Source organism: Apostichopus japonicus, chromosome 17, assembly GCF_037975245.1.
Source record: "Apostichopus japonicus isolate 1M-3 chromosome 17, ASM3797524v1, whole genome shotgun sequence".
NCBI lineage: Eukaryota > Metazoa > Echinodermata > Holothuroidea > Aspidochirotida > Stichopodidae > Apostichopus > Apostichopus japonicus.
The window spans coordinates 11,202,535-11,218,842 of NC_092577.1; the positions used below are offsets into that span (position 1 = coordinate 11,202,535).

At 35.6% G+C, this 16,308-nt stretch overlaps 2 protein-coding genes across 1 annotated transcript; both read left to right on the forward strand.

Annotated features, from left to right (window-relative positions):
* The window catches only part of LOC139984813 (uncharacterized), a 143,084-nt gene that overhangs the window by 60,868 nt on the left and 65,908 nt on the right, over positions 1–16,308 (forward strand).
* Positions 369–15,736, forward strand: LOC139954795 (uncharacterized). Its single transcript, XM_071954727.1, has 2 exons — positions 369–516; positions 11,059–15,736. Exon 2 carries the CDS (start codon positions 11,230–11,232, stop codon positions 12,415–12,417), a length of 1,188 nt encoding a protein of 395 aa, XP_071810828.1. The 5' UTR covers positions 369–516; positions 11,059–11,229; the 3' UTR covers positions 12,418–15,736.

The following is a 16,308-nucleotide window of genomic DNA, read 5'->3' on the forward strand; positions in this document are numbered from 1 at the left end:
ATCACATGACACACAATACGGATTTTGATTAGCTCTTAACTGAAAAAATCAAAGCGGACTAAATGAGTTCGTCTTAAGCTGATGTTTACTCCAGAAAAAAAAACAATCCCCAACCATCCAACATCGAAAATTGTAATTAGCATATGAAAACACAATAAATATGTGGTCAAACCTTGGTACTAAATATATGCAACGACAGTGAACGATATCGAGCCTACCACATGGATTATTGTCGCCTTTTCAGGAATTCCCCTCTATGTTGCAACTTCGTTAGACCTCTGACCTCAGTGATTACATTCTATAGTACGTCAATACAGGCTGTATTGAATTGTACTATACGTGCATATAGACAGAGTATAGTACTGAATATAGCCGCATGTAAATGGATACCAGTAATTCGTACACGAAAAAATAAAACTGTGTTTTGTTGCAGTTGTTGTTATCTTTTTTACACATTTACACAAGAACATTATTTTTGACATCAACCTTTGCGTGAGATCTTTACGATAGAATTAGGTAAGTGAGCTTTCACTCCAATATATTTGTTAATTTCTGCCATTGGTCATGTGCAATGAAACAGAATTAGTTCGATATATGCAATTGCTAGCAAGTAGATCCTCATTGGGAATCTGTACATTGTGTTCCATTGTAACGGCCGTATTCCATAATGTAGCGCGGAATTGTGCTAGACTGGGGTTTCTGTTTGTACTGTCTGCAGCTGCCGTACTAATACCATCTCAATCATGATGGTGCAGAACAGTTTTCCGAAATTTGATGAATTGAAAATCATTGATTTCTTATAGATTTTCAAGAGAATGAATCTAGTAGCTTCTGTAATTTGAAACTTCAGTATAAGTACAACTCTGAATTTTAATACTTTTCTTGAGTTGATAATTAACGGGCAAAGTTTCATTTCAAAATATAATTGGAACAAAATTTGAAGTTTTCTAGGCTCAACATCAATTCTATCTGGTTAAAGACATATTGAGGGTTGAATATAATCAAATGTTTTACGAGGGAAAACACAATTAACAGTCACTAAATTGACAATGAAACGAAACTGCAGTCATACTGTACTTACATGGGGCAGTGAGCCTTCATTTGACGGGTATAGCCTGTCTGCTCTGAGGTTTATGTACAATGTATACGTGATAAACAAAATTGAAGCAAGATTTGCATTAACACAAAGACTATACTTTTGTAAAGATAAAAGTAAGTGTAAAGTATTATTATTAACACTTGAGTAGAAAAAGCTGAAGAATACATGGAGTTCATTTAGCCTATAAATCGTTCATAAAATGGTCTCTTTAAGCGGCATCAATAGCAAGAAGTGTGATCAATTTTAACAATTTTAGGCAAATATTGGTAAAACACTAACCCAGTGCAAACATTGTGTTTTGAGATTTTCTAAAAACGGGAATGACATTTTTCTTTATTACAAGCATCTTTCGTATAGAAACTAGATATAAAAGGGGTGTAAGTTATAGTAGGGTATTATATTGTATGACTATTTATAGTCACAGACGTTAAATATGAATCTAAGAGACTGATTTCGGTCAGCTTGCGTCTTTGATAAGCCAATGAGGCTTCTTCGAGTTCCTGCTTGCAGGAGGATCTTAACTACATACAAATCATACATACATATAATGTATGCTGAAACCGAAGTTATTAATAAACTCCAAATAAAGCAGCTAGGCGCATGGCTAGGGTGTTCAACCGTATTTTATTGAGCAAGACCTGTGTAGTGTGTACTGAGCAACTTGTTTGTAGTGCTGGACAAGTTATTATTAATTATACATAAATCACGTGAGCCTTGGCGAAGCATTTCAGCTGTATCAAACTATTTGTTCCTTACCTCTGATTGGCGAAAGCAAGATGTTATGGGATGACCACCTGTTAATAACCAGACAGCCAAACTGTAGTGTGGTTCCGACGATGCTACATGAATAATCTTATATGAATGTGACACATGCACTAGGCTGTAGGGTATAATCAAGATGAACAGCATACTTTAATCTTAGTGTACAGCAAAAAGCATATGACAAACAATATTCACATTGGCAGTGAATGGCCGAGGTGGAAATTTTTATTGTATTCAGCATACAGATCGATCTCTACCAAAGACAGCAGGCTGCTTCTAAGCACTGTGGTACACTTACAAGCTGTATGAGAAGCAGAAAACACAGATTGCGTACAAATTACCATCAATGTAGACCTTTTTCTGAGTGACAACTTAAGAGTTAAAACCCTAATATTTACATCACCGCATGCTAAAGCAAGTTATTACAGACTTAAATACCCCTACTGGATGTTTACTCTGTACAAGGCACACAGCACTTATACTTGGATTGTTTCAACACTTATATAACCACCTGCAACATGACATTGAAGTAAAACACCCAGGCTCAAAACATGTCGATTAGCAAAACAAGCAAACAACCCCAAACTTTCAAGAGTTTCATTTAAAATAAGGCCAAGAAACCCTTCTGAATTTTGTTTAAATAAGGCCAGAAAACCTTCTGAATTTTGGTATATAAACAGGGTGGTACTATATCTCTTGTAAAAAATGAGTTTTTCAACATGACGAGTTTTGAGCTATTCGATGTCAAAGACGACCTCCTTTTCTACATCGTAACAATTTTAAAACCTATAAATTAATATTCAGAAAACTAGAACCCTGAAATTTAGTAACTTATAAGAACTTTATACTTATTATTAAAGTAAAAAAAAACTAATGTTTCTCACATGGTCATGCTGGTATAAATGAGCAGTCAAAGCCTTTCCTGATACTGATCATTCCATATCAAATCACCAAATTTTGGAGTATGTTGTGGTTCGACATCTTTGAAAAATTCCCAAATTTATTGTTTGATTGGAACACCATGAAATAAGCATATTCTGAAAATTTCAGCTGCATTGCTTTACAATTTGCTGATTTATCACACTTTGAAATTCCGCTATTTGTCGCCACCATGGCATTTTGGCAGTATCTTGACTTTTGAGGTCTCATTTTTCAACAATTAAACATTCTACTACCTTTCTATTACTGATGCCTATAGAATCTATCCCATAGAACAGGAAAATGAAAAATTAGGCTACAAAAATATTGTCTTGCGGAGTAAGGTCAACTTAAAAGTGTCAAAATATTTGAATTTTGTACTTCTCATTAAAAAATGTGCTATTTTTAGTGATAAATTGCTCCTAAACCATTGCTTCAGGGTACTTGATTCTTCAGAGGTGATTATGTCTACTACAAACAATACAAAATAATTATTGCAATGCTTTCCTATAATATGTTTGCAAGTTGCACAACTCTAAAGTTGCTATATCATGCTGCGATTCAGCATGAGGAAGGGGTTTTGATGCCAATTTTTGACCAAAGTAACCATGTCAGAGCTCTTAGGGTTTTATACTTTAATTATAAGTATAAAGATCTTAAACCTAAACAAATTTTAGGGTTGTACCTGTTCTCAGTATTAATTTATGAAGTTGTTAAGTTTCTCCGATGTACAAAAGAGGTCGTCTTTGACGGCCAATAACTCAAAACGCGTCGTGTTGAAAAAATCTTATAATTTTTTTTCTGGAAAGGATATAGTACCACCCTGTTTGTAAAAAAAATGCAGGAGGGTGTTTTGCCTTATTTTGAAATGAAAAATCCTCAAAGTTTGGGATTTTTACAAAACACGTTTTTGCCTGTTTTGATGTTCCATGTATTTTGAGCCTGGGTATTGTACTTCAAGGTCATTCAAAAGTCAGTTTTTAATTTCATATAATAATAATAATGATGCAAATACTATTTGCAATGTACTTGTCTGCTCCTAGTTGAATTCATTAAATTAGAAGACAAAAAAATGAATTTCAACCTGTAAATACATATGTTTGTACAGTCTATACAGTACATACACTGTACTGGGTGTATATGTACAGAGTGCCATGAGTGCCAGAAGACTATGTTTAATCACTAATATACACTATACAATTGGTTGAATTAAAATACTTTACTATAAAATAAATTTCAACCAGTACATACATGTATGTACAGTGTGTGCAGTCCATGCACTGTACTGGGTGTATATCTACAGTGTCTATATTAGTGTTAGGTTTACACATAGTCTTTTGACACTCATGGCACTCTGTACATATACACCCAGAACAATGTCTGTACTGTACATATTGTACAAACAGTACTGAAAATAGCACATTTTTTTAGTGGAAAGTACAAAAATCGAATATTTTGACACTTTTAAGTTAACCTAACTCCACAAGACAATATTTTTGTAGCCTAATTTTTAACTTTTCTGTTTTATGGGATATATTATAAAGGCATCTGTAATAGAAGAAAGTAGAATGTTCAATATGAGACTTGAGACCTCAAAAGTCAAGAAAATGCCAAAATGTCATGGTGGCGACAAATTGCGGAATTTCAAAGTGCGATAAATCAGCTAATTGTAAAGCAATGCAACTGAAATTTTCAGAATATGGTTATTTTATGGTGGTCCGATCATACAAAAACTTTGGGAATTTTTGGAGAGGGTGCAGTAACAGCCATCCATGATTTGACACGGAATGACCCAATAGCAACTTCAGAGCTGCACAACTCACAAACATATTACAGTAAAGAATCATTATCAGTATTTCGTATTGTGTTCTCTGAACATTATAACCTCCGAAAGAGTTAAGTATCTCGCAGCAAATTGTCTAGGAGTATTTTCTCACTAAAAATAGTACATTTTGTTAGCAAAACATTTCAAGGAGTGATATTTTGCCAAATTTTGATTCAACACAACTGACATTTTCAGAACATGCCTATTTGATGGCGCTCTAATTATGCAATGAGGGCTTCAAGTTTTGGAAAGGTCCAGCAACAGCTATCCGGGATTTCATGGATGACCTTATTGTCCAAAATGGAGCAGCCGGTGACGACGCTTGAGACAGGATTCCCAAATGTCAAAAGAGCACCTACGCTGAGAACATGATTTAATTATTCATTGACAGAAATAAATTATAATTCCTTTTTGTAGTTAGAACATCTCCCCTTAAGAATCATCCATAATGTTTCAGAAAATAAATATTGCATATTTATCTCACGTGAACCAATGAGTTATGTTCCCTGAGTTTTACATTTCATAAACGAAAATATTGTCTAATTGCTAACTATAAATTAGAGCCACCGATAATTTCACTTTACTTGGGTTGAACCTATGTTTATTCAATATTGGTGACTGCATTTGCCCTTTAACAAACAGATGGTCCAAATAATACAACATATAGTTGGTCTACTTTCATTTAAGGCATTAGTGCCACATATGCAACCGCGGATGTCAGTGTTTTCTCTTGACAAATGGGTTAGCCCTAGGTGTTCGTCTTTAATTTACAGTGTTGGGCTGCCTATACTATAGGCTAGACTTACTTGTACACCCTAGTCCGACTCCATGGTATGAGCTAAACTTCGATTTGAAGTCAGATTCAGAATACAGGCCTAAATTATCAACATCCACTTCCGAACGTTGTTTAACATAAAATGCGTATTAAGGACATATTCGTGACTAACATTCGTCTAGACCTGGGCTAGGGCCTACGCTAGGCCAAAACTCGATCACATGCGAAGAGTTAGCCTAACAAGTTATCACGGGCGTAAGTAATATATCGGGCCTAGCTTACACTACAGGTAGGCTACAAATGTGTTCCTACCGTTAGGATGTGAATTAGTAAAGGCTGCTACACTCAATGTGGCAGTTCACAATCAACCTTACCTTCAACTATTTTAAGACTGCTATGAACTGCCTTGGGAGTTGGATTCAATACTTTGAAGCACCAATAGGAAGGATGACGAAGTCAAGTTTAAAATTTATATGGTATTTAGTGGCATTCCCCGTTACCGTTGACATATGACTGAATATTGAAAGTCGGACTTCTGACGCATGTGAACACACGTATGGTTATTTATCATGCACAAATGAGGCATGCAATGGAAGTATACTAAGGCTTACGGTACGGCAACTTAATGGTCACCGCATGCTCTTAAAAGAGGGTTACTTGGTGGGTTGAGGATAATCTTCACCGGGGTCCTTAGGACAAAATGTATAAAGATTAAATGATTCAAATCATAACATTAAACCAGCAGTACATACCAAAACTAGAAATGCGGTTACGAAAACATAACCACTCTGCCCATAAGTCTTGGCCTATAGATCCAGGTAATTCATTAGTAGCCATTTTCTTCCTGTCTTCCATCGTTTAAACTATTTAACCGGATTGTCCACATTCTGAAATAATTATAAACATGTATACACAAAAAATACAAAAAAATGAATTCCAAGGATACTTGGTTAACATGTTTATTTTTGTCTTGAAGTTCGTTAAAGTTGTTTTGAACATTTTAGAAAGCTTAATACAGAGGTTGAAACTAAGAAGAAGTGGATAATATGTGCATAATCATTACTATATGAAAATAGTACCAATGGTTCAGTAGTTGATAATATAACAGTATCATTAAACACTACAACATGACTCTTTCAAAGATTAAAAATACACTAACAATGAATGAAACTTTTATGAAACTTATTACCAAGCAAGTTCAATGAATACGTATGCTACAGCCTTTATTTCACACAATCCATACAATGCGAAACAAAAAGTTCTTGAACTTAATGTAAGATAACAGACATGTGTGACATATCCACGTTTTCTGGCTTAACAATGAGGCAAGTATTGTGACAGACCTCAAATGCTCTTTGACCTATACCAATTGAAAAATAGTTTTCTTGCAAACCCAGTATCAGACTCATTGGTTAATGGAGCTGAATATGAAGCAAGTACAACACAAACATTAAGAGATATTTATATATATTTTATATATATATTTTCACCAACTTTGCTGAAAACTGCTAGAATTATCAATATGATGAATAAAATATAGGGAGGTAATGAAAGAAAACATACTTGTTCCTAACGTGTGTGCCATAGTGTAGTGTGCTGGTGCTTGGAACTTTATTCGTAAACTATTTTTTTTTGTACGTTGACATTTAGTTCAAGTTAATTCAAGTTGGAGGTTGTGCAAATACGTTAAGCTTAGGATATATTGTAACAAGCTAGTATTTTTGGTTGTTATTGTTACTGCTGAACAGGTAAAGACAGAAACTTGATTCGAAGTTAGCAGTGTCAACAGCAAAGATAGAGTTGTACTGCAAATGGTAGAAAGACTGCACACTAAAACTGTACAAAGCTAAGAGGTTCTAGTTGATAGCAAGAGGCGTACATGTGAAGGTAAGACAGATTGCTAGTACTATAGTACTTTACAAAGGTACTATAGCTTACTGATGTTTAGAGGTCTAGTGATCAATGTGGTAGTGGTATTAGGACTGTGCAATGATTATTTATTGTTATTGATAGCAATAGGTGTAGAAAGATCTTAAAATAGGAGTGCGGTTAGTATTGTACACCGAAGTTAGTTTATTGATGGGCAGAAGTTTAGCTGTAAGGCAAGAATGGTGTTAGTACGTAGACCGTAAGTAGTTTGTTACTGAGGAGAAAGAATGGTGTTAGTACTGTAAAAAGTTATTAGTTTGTTATTGATGCTAGAAGGGTAGATGTAAAGTTGGAATGGTGTCTATACTGTACAAAGTTACCAAAAGTGAGATTTTAAGGTAAGAATGGTGTTAAGACTGTACAGGGTGGCCAGAAATGCGGGCGATAAAGGTAGGAATGGTGTGATGGCGACAAACTGTGTATATGTAAAAGAAGGAATGGTGCTAGTACTGTGCACAGTGAGTGGTCTTTTACGTATGTTAAGAGTTGAAGATGAAAAGGATGGAATGGTGTTAGTAATGTTCTATGTTTGTAGTGCTGTTTATGTTGGCAAGAGTTTTAGATTTGAAGGTTAGGACTAATGTATGTATTAACGATGGAAGTTTGTTTTTGCTGTGGTCGGGGTTATAGTTTGGAGAATAAAAAGGTCATCAGTCGGAATCTGTATCAAGAACTTTGTCAAAGCCTTTTTTGAAAGGACATATGTTTGTCTTGAATTGTGGCTGTAGTGTTATTTCTTCATCAAACCTTGCGATATTGTCCTTTATGAGGGATGAATACGGCAGCATTAGTAGTTTCTTCAATGTCTCTTCTGTGGATTTATATTCCACTGTGGCATGATCAGTTGAGCAGAGTAGTAGGAATGTTATGTTATCCACAGTGTTGCCAGTTATATTTAGGTGGTCTCTAATGCAGGTGTTGGTTTTACCTGTAAAGAGAAATGAATAGTTTATGAATAAATGATTTTAGGAAAGAATGAATATGTAGTACACTATCTTTTCATGTTTGTTCAATTTTGTTGTTGAAGAGGCATTCTATGTTTTCACTTTGTTCAATAATTCCTTCTGTTTTATTTTCAAGAAAATGAGTTGTCAGAAATACAAGAAACAGTTTCTGTTTGGTTGTCCATCACCTATCTGTAATATTTGAGGCGAATGGATGATCATCAAATGGAGCCTGACTTAACTTGTGTGACCTAACAAGTACGAATACTGATTTAACAAAATTACTAGTGTTCTACATCTATTGTAATTTGAAGCGTACAGTATTTTGACTCACTGTTACTTGAGTGTTTTCGTTGGTCGCCACAGATGGTTCTAGGTAGAAAGCATCACCATTCATTAACATCAATGTGGCTTATTTCTACCCAATCTCCAAGCTTCGCTGGAGAGTCAGCAGCACTCCTCCATTGAACAACTTTAATGTCTTCGGTGTAGGAATGTTTCTCACATATGAGGGTTGTGATATGGCCATCACCCGTTTTGGTTTTTCATCCTTTATGTACAATATGGAAATTAAAAATGTCAGAAATGAATTAATTTTGACTTCTTTTGATATGAGGTTATCTGAAACCTGACAGACATTGGTAATGGGGTATTAGTGTTCGAGTGATCAATCAAAATTAGCCTTTCAATCCCCTGTTTTATGTTTGAGCAATGATGGGTCATTTTTTGGTAACAATATCTCAAGCAGCTACTGAAATCGATATGATTCTGATCACCGGTAACCACCTATTTGGGTAAGAACAAACGGACATAATCTCCTCATTAACAGTACAGACTAAACTAATAAAGTAATAGAGTACGAAGCTACTGTTACAAGTATGCCTACTATACTTACTGTTACTACGTAGGAGAGGAAGCTACTTCCTCACTGTGTACAGTTTTGTCAACATTAAAACCTTGATATGATAGAATCAAAACGACATGCTGAGAAGTTAAATATATTCCAACAAATCAACAATATCGATACGAACTAAATAGAACGACGAATTCTAACCAGATATTCCAAATTTGAACGCAATACAACATTTAACGGGCCACAGTGAAATACTGGGTTCTGCATTTTCACTGTGCGTTATTTGTTATATCAATGTCATTCGCTTGTTCATCCCACATGAACAGCTTCATAGCAGACGAAAGTACACACTGTATGTATCGGAATTGGCAAAGCATTGGTCGAAAATTGCAGACGGTAAGCTCCGCCCACAAGCCACCAGTATAGAATTTGGAGTCCCAGCTACATGCGCCGTGTCAATAATTGCTACCGTTCAATGTTCCTGTTCTGCACCCCTATTATACATATGGTATACTTGTGATCAGTTTGTATAAGAAGTAAGTAAAGAGAATATTAAACAGCAACAAACGGACCATTATATTAAAATGTATATCAGGTCAAACTGTATTCAAAGTTCAGTAGTAGTCTGTATGCAAATACATCAATGATTCATGATACTCGCAACAATCATGGCGAAGGACAAACTCGAATGCCAGATAATATAGAGAAAATAAAGTTTTATAATGAAGTTAACATAATGTAAACATTGAACAAAGTTAATTTAAATTTATTGACATGTAAAATGTGATATAAATTTATTCTAAACACAATATATTATATCAACTACAATAGGTATCAATCCTACCCACATAAATATGAACTTCTACTTCTCTGTCTTCGCATATTCATGAGATTTACAAAGTGAACATTAAAATGATCATTTCTTACGTAAACTGCATGAACCATACTCAGAAACTGTCGTTCCCGATTCTACTTATATATCAATTATTGCGTTAAACAATGTAACCAAAAATGCCTTATAGCAGGAGATAATGCTGACGAAACATTTTACGTCACGTGATCATAATTAGACGTCTAGGACGCATAACTGGCCATGATTCATGGTCAGTATTAATCTTAAGGAGCATACAAAGGTTTCCAATCTCATCTCATTAACATGAAACACTGGGGCTATAGCCCCGTGTAGCGGCAGCCACAGAGATACGATACGCAGATTGAATATTGGAGGACACAAGAAGTCACAGCGACTTTGATCGCATCAATATAACAGGTTTTGAACTAAAATTTACGTATTTGTACCGTGAAGCAAGTAAGTAAGTAAGTAAAACTTTATTTCATCCCAAAAGGGAAAATACAAGCTCGCATATGTACATATAAGACAAATACAAGAAGATAAAGAGTAAAAAAACATAAGAGTGGCAAACATGAGAGTATCAGAGAATCAAAGTATAAAAGTTTAAAGGCGTGATGATAAAACAAATGTAACACCCGTAAAGATGGCAAGAACGGGAAGATAAAGCAGGCAACTAACGATTGAAACGAAAATTAAAGAGCTTAATGCACTGAGGGATAAAGGAAGATTTGTGTCGATTTGTTTTTGCACTCGGAAGCCTCATCCGCCCACTGCGAGATATTATTGCACTGCTGAGATTTAGAACAATGGGTGATTCTCGTCGGCAAGGATGGCGTCGAGCTTAGACTCTATAAGATACGTATATAGAAATGGACGGTTGTCGATTGGTAAAAGTAACGTAGTAATGTTGTTTCAATAATGTTAACGCGTTTCCAATATGTCGGCGAATTCTGTATTGATTCAGCAGCTATACTTGGCGGCTGTGTGGATTTATATATTGGAATGTTAATAGTGTTAATATTTGCAGTTTCTTTGAATATTTTATGGTTTTCTGAAGAATATTTTTAGATAATTTGTTTCATCTATTTTGTAAATTGCAGAATCTCGTCACAAGACTAATGGCTTCGTCAACTCCTCTCACGGATCTTGCAGAGCACTTCTGCATGTGTTCTGTTTGCTTGGATTAATATAAAGAACCGAAACAGTTACCGTGTCTTCATCGATATTGTAAAAATTGCTTGAAGACGCTCATTCAAGCAAGCTGTGATGGAATGCTTAAGTGTCCATTGTGTAAACAGGAATACTTGATACCAGAAAATGGTGTTGACGATTTCAAGACCGACTTCCATATGAATAGTATGCTTGAATTCATACAATTGCAAAAGTCTTTTGAAAATAAAGATTTAAAGAAATGTGTTAGCTGCTTCAAGAATATAGAAATATCAGCTTATTGTTTTAAATGCAGGGATTACTTGTGTGAGCAATGTTACAAAGTTCACGTCAGCAGTAAAATGTTTACAGATCACAAAAGCCACATTCTGAGATTGGATAATATAGAAGCAAAGAATATGACACTTGATAAATTAACATCTCTAACGGAAGATCCCAGGTGCCACATCCATGACAAAAAAGAAGCACAATTATGCTGCACTTCTTGCGGAAATGTACCAGTGTGCATGATTTGTACTTATAATAAGCACAAAGGTCATGACCTGCATGACGTAACTGAAATAGCAGAGCGTGAAAGAAAATTACTGGAACAAAAATTTGCTGAACTAAACAAGTACAAAGGCCAACTATACGGCTTACCTACGAAAATACAAACTACTAAACAGAAGCTGCATGAAAATGCCAAGAAAAAGACTGAAATATCGACAAATAGGTACAAGCAACAGGCACACGAGATTGAAGATCTACTTGTGGAATGTACTAGGGAACGGAACAGAGGTATAGAAGATATCAGGTACAGAAGAAGAGATAAAGAAAGTAGGATAACTCTTAGTTTGGGAGAGGAGTTGAGACAAGTGAGAACAAAATATGATAAAATCAGGAAAACAGCGAAACAAGAATATGACAAAGAATATGAAGAGTTTACAAACAAATGTGATAAAACTAACGATGCACTCCTTAAAAACCTTGACAGCCTAAATACTAAATTTAAGAATTTGACAACAGCAAATCACCTGCTTCTAAATCAAAATGAAGAAGAACTTACACAAATGGTAGAATATTGCAATCAGGTTACTAAACGGTGCGAGAACTTAACAGCAACGACCTCATCTATTCTTGCTTCTAAAGACGATTGGACAGCCGCTCAGTGTATCCCTGATATTAGAGCAGCCTGTGTACCTCTGATAGAAGAAATGAAAAAAGACTTTCCAGAGTTAGAATCTTTATCTGATTTTGTTATCAGTCATAAACTATGGTCAGTGGTGAAAGGTAAAAATAACTCAGCATAATTACCCAGCCAGCAAGCCCAGTTGGGGCCCAATTGGGTTTCACTAAGTTGAATTGTGCCTGGTTGGGTCAGGGCCAGCCCACTCAGTGCCCATTCGGGCACAATATAGCTTGGCCCTTCTGGTTAACATACTTCAAAACATTATTGAGATGTTCAACACATACTTGTTTTTTGCTTTGGAAAGCTTAGGTTCGTCCCTAGGCCACCAAACCTTGACAACAGTTAATTAATGTAGTGGCCCAATTGGGACAGACTCGGTTTTTTTTATCAGGTTAGCCCTCATGATGGCCCGCTTCGGGCCCATTCGGGAGCAAGGCGGTTTCACCAGGGGCGTTCTGTGACTGTTTTGAGTGGGGGGGGGGGGTACGAACCCAAACTTACCGACCAAAATTGATTGTTAGCAATCTCGCTCGAAAAAATTGAATTGAATTGAATTTATTTCTACATTCCATGATTTACATTTGCATTTTACATTTGAACAGTTTAGGATATATATAGATGGTATAAAATACAGTAAACAGTAAATATAGAGTATTGAAACAATATATATTTGAGATGGAAGTAGAGGAACCAGAAATAAGTGGATACTTTTCTGGTCTGGTCCCTTTTTAACAAAGAAAGTGCAAAGTACAACACCCACCCCACCACCCCGTCTCCCCCCAAAAACCAACAAAGTCTAAATCTTATGAAAAGGGAAAGAAAGAAGCAAAAGAAAAAAACAGGAAGTACAGCTAAGATAGATTGCTATGCAGTAGGTATTGTTTTAGTTTTTGCTAAAAAGTATTGAGTGTTGGAGAAATTTTAATGACATGATTAAGAGAATTCCAGAAGGGTACACCTGTGCTACGAATTTGAGAATGGTAACGACTTGTTCTAGAGCAAGGATGGTGTAGCACATTAATCGAACGAGTGTTATAAGTGTGATAAACTAGAATTGCAAGTATAAAAGTTATTAAAAGCTGGTGGGAGAAGACCATGATGAAATTTGTACATAAATATCCCTTGTTGGTACTTGAACAAATCATATAAAGTTAATGTATTAGAGTATTAATGTATTAGTTAATGTATCAAAGAGAGGAGCAGTGTGCGAGATGTAATGAGTCTGGTTTATATTGCGGATAACACGTTTCTGTTACTTAAATAAACTGTTAAGTAGAGTTGACTGTGTATTGCCCCAGACAAGAAGACAACAGTTGAGATGGGGAGGAACAAGAGCATTATACAGGGTAAAAAGTGACATCTTAGGTCAAAAATTCTTTAGTCTATTGATCACACCATTGGATTTAGAAAGCTTCTTGCTGACCTCGGATATGTGTTGTTTCCAAGTCAACTTATCATCAATGGTTATCCCTAAAAATTTAGCATGAGGTGAAGCATCAACTTGATACCCATCCAGTATAACATTAATGTTACTAGAATCTTGGACCTTGTTATCAAAAATCAGTATTTATTTTTTTTTTACTAAGAAAAAGTTTATATGTCCTGAGCCAGTCAGAAATGTTTTTGAAACCACCAGCAGCTTCAGCAAGTGTATCACGCAAGTTCTTATTTTGTACGAATACTGTGGTATTGTCAGCAAACAAGATGAAACTTGAGTTCACAGAGGACTTACAAATATCATTGATATAGAGAATAAACAAAAGGTGTCCTAGTATATAACCCAACGGTACACCAATATTACGTAGGATACAATCTGAGTGTGAGCTATTAAACTGTACATAATTACATCGATTTTGGAGACAACTTTTAAACCAGTTATGGGCGGTACCACGAACACCATAGGCAAACACTTTTTTTAATAAGATACGATGATCAATGGTATCAAAAGCCTTAGAAAGATCGATGAATATGGCAGCAGTAAATGATGCTAGTCTGCGAAAATAACGTTAAATTGGTAAGAATGTTAGCTGACAAGAAAAAAAGAAGAAAAAAAGATGGTCATCAGTATATTTGATTTTACCGACGAATTCACGAACAATCCCCACGTACGGTACGCCCCTGGGTTTCACTCTTTCGGCTGACCTACTCCAATGTATATATCTCATTTCTACACTGCACAATCGTTATGAAAATGCCAACTGGCAACACTGATTCCCAAATTAGGCGCGTTTTCTGCCGCCAATGCGTATTGCACGCGTTCTCCAAGTACTCGGGTGATCATTCTACGGCAAGAAATGAGAAATCTAAAGAAATAATCGAGAACGCTTTCCGAAAAGAGAAAAACGAAATCCATCAAATTATAATTGATAATTCAATCATTTACTCGAAAGGAGTTGGCTGTAAGTGAGTATTTTGGAACAATTTTTTTCTGTTAGTGCGTGACTCATTTGGTTGAATTAATTCATCGAAATGTTTGGCTTTTAATTAGGCTAGAGAAATTGCATTAGCCAATAGTGTTACTCAATTGTGTAGGTCTAGCGTTATGAAAACGAAACTGGCTCTATCATTAACATTGGTAACTCGCCAAAAAATAAATGGGAAGAATTAGCTTCCGCTCATTGCACAAATTTTGCCAATCTCGCCTAGTCCCTGTGATATGCTAGGCGGCAAGGGCCTAAAGTTTCATGGTATAGCCAAGGTCACACTAAGAATGAATTGTATTACTATACTAGGGTAGGCCTAGGCCTACTTTGCGTTAGACTGCAAAGGAAAAACCTCAAATTTTGCTAAGTTTTGCTTCTTTTCTAAAAACTATCGCACCACTGGTCATGAAACTCTTAGCAATGGCAAGATAATTTTCTTTAAAACATATTCCCTGCACAAAATATTCAAAACCTTAAATCTGTCTAGGCCTAAGCTAAAAAGAGGAAAATATGAGACACTTCCTCGTGCTTAATCGCAGCATGAAATAGAAAATTTAGAGTTGCGCAACTTGCAAATATAGTATAGGAAAGCATTGTAATCATTATTATGTACTTTTTGTACTAGACATAATAACCTCTGAAAGAATCAACTACCCTGTAGCATTGGTTTAGGAGCAATTCATCACTAAAAATAGCACATTTTTTTAGTGAAAAGTACAAAAATCGAATATGTTGATACTTTTAAGTCGACCTAACTCCACAAGACAATATTTTTGTAGCCTTAATTTTTATATTCCTGTTCTATGGGATATACTCTGTATGCATCTGTAATAGAAAGGTAGTAAGATGTTTAATTGCTGGGAAGTGAGACCTCAAAAGTCAAGAAAATGCCAAAATGTCACGGTGGCGACAATTTGCGGAATATCAAAGTGTGATAAATCGGCCAATTGTGAAGCAATGCAACTGAAATTTTCAGAATATGCTTATTGCATAGTGTACCAGTCATACAATACATTTGGGAATTGTTCAAAGATGTCGAACTACAACATACACCAAAATATGGAGATTTGATATGGAATGACACTATACGTACTGTATGTAGCAAGGCCTGACGTTATGATATTGGAGTGCAAACACATGATATCCTATATTGCAAACTTCACCATCTCTACACAGGGGAAAGTAACTGTTGCAAGTAATTGTTGTTTAACAACAAACTCAGTGTTCATTGAGCAGTACAGGTGCAATACTATTCATAGACAATGGATGGGGAATATTAACCAATCAAATCACAAGAATCTTGGAAAGAATCATTGTCTATTTTTAGCATGAAAATCTCCGTATGGGGTGTTGTTAACCCTGTACCTTGCAGTTGATTGTTATGACATATTTATTTTCAAACAAATTCAATGATCTGTAGGAGAACTTTTGGTTCAAAGTTAGAAGAAGCTGTGGTTTTTGAAAGAAATAATGAAAGATGTTCATTCCAAAATATGTTTTGCTGTTTGACCTAGTTGACCTAGTTGTGAGTGTGTACATACTTGGGGTTTGTTTCTCAAAGAAAAAGTTTGCGTCCGCCGGACGCAAGC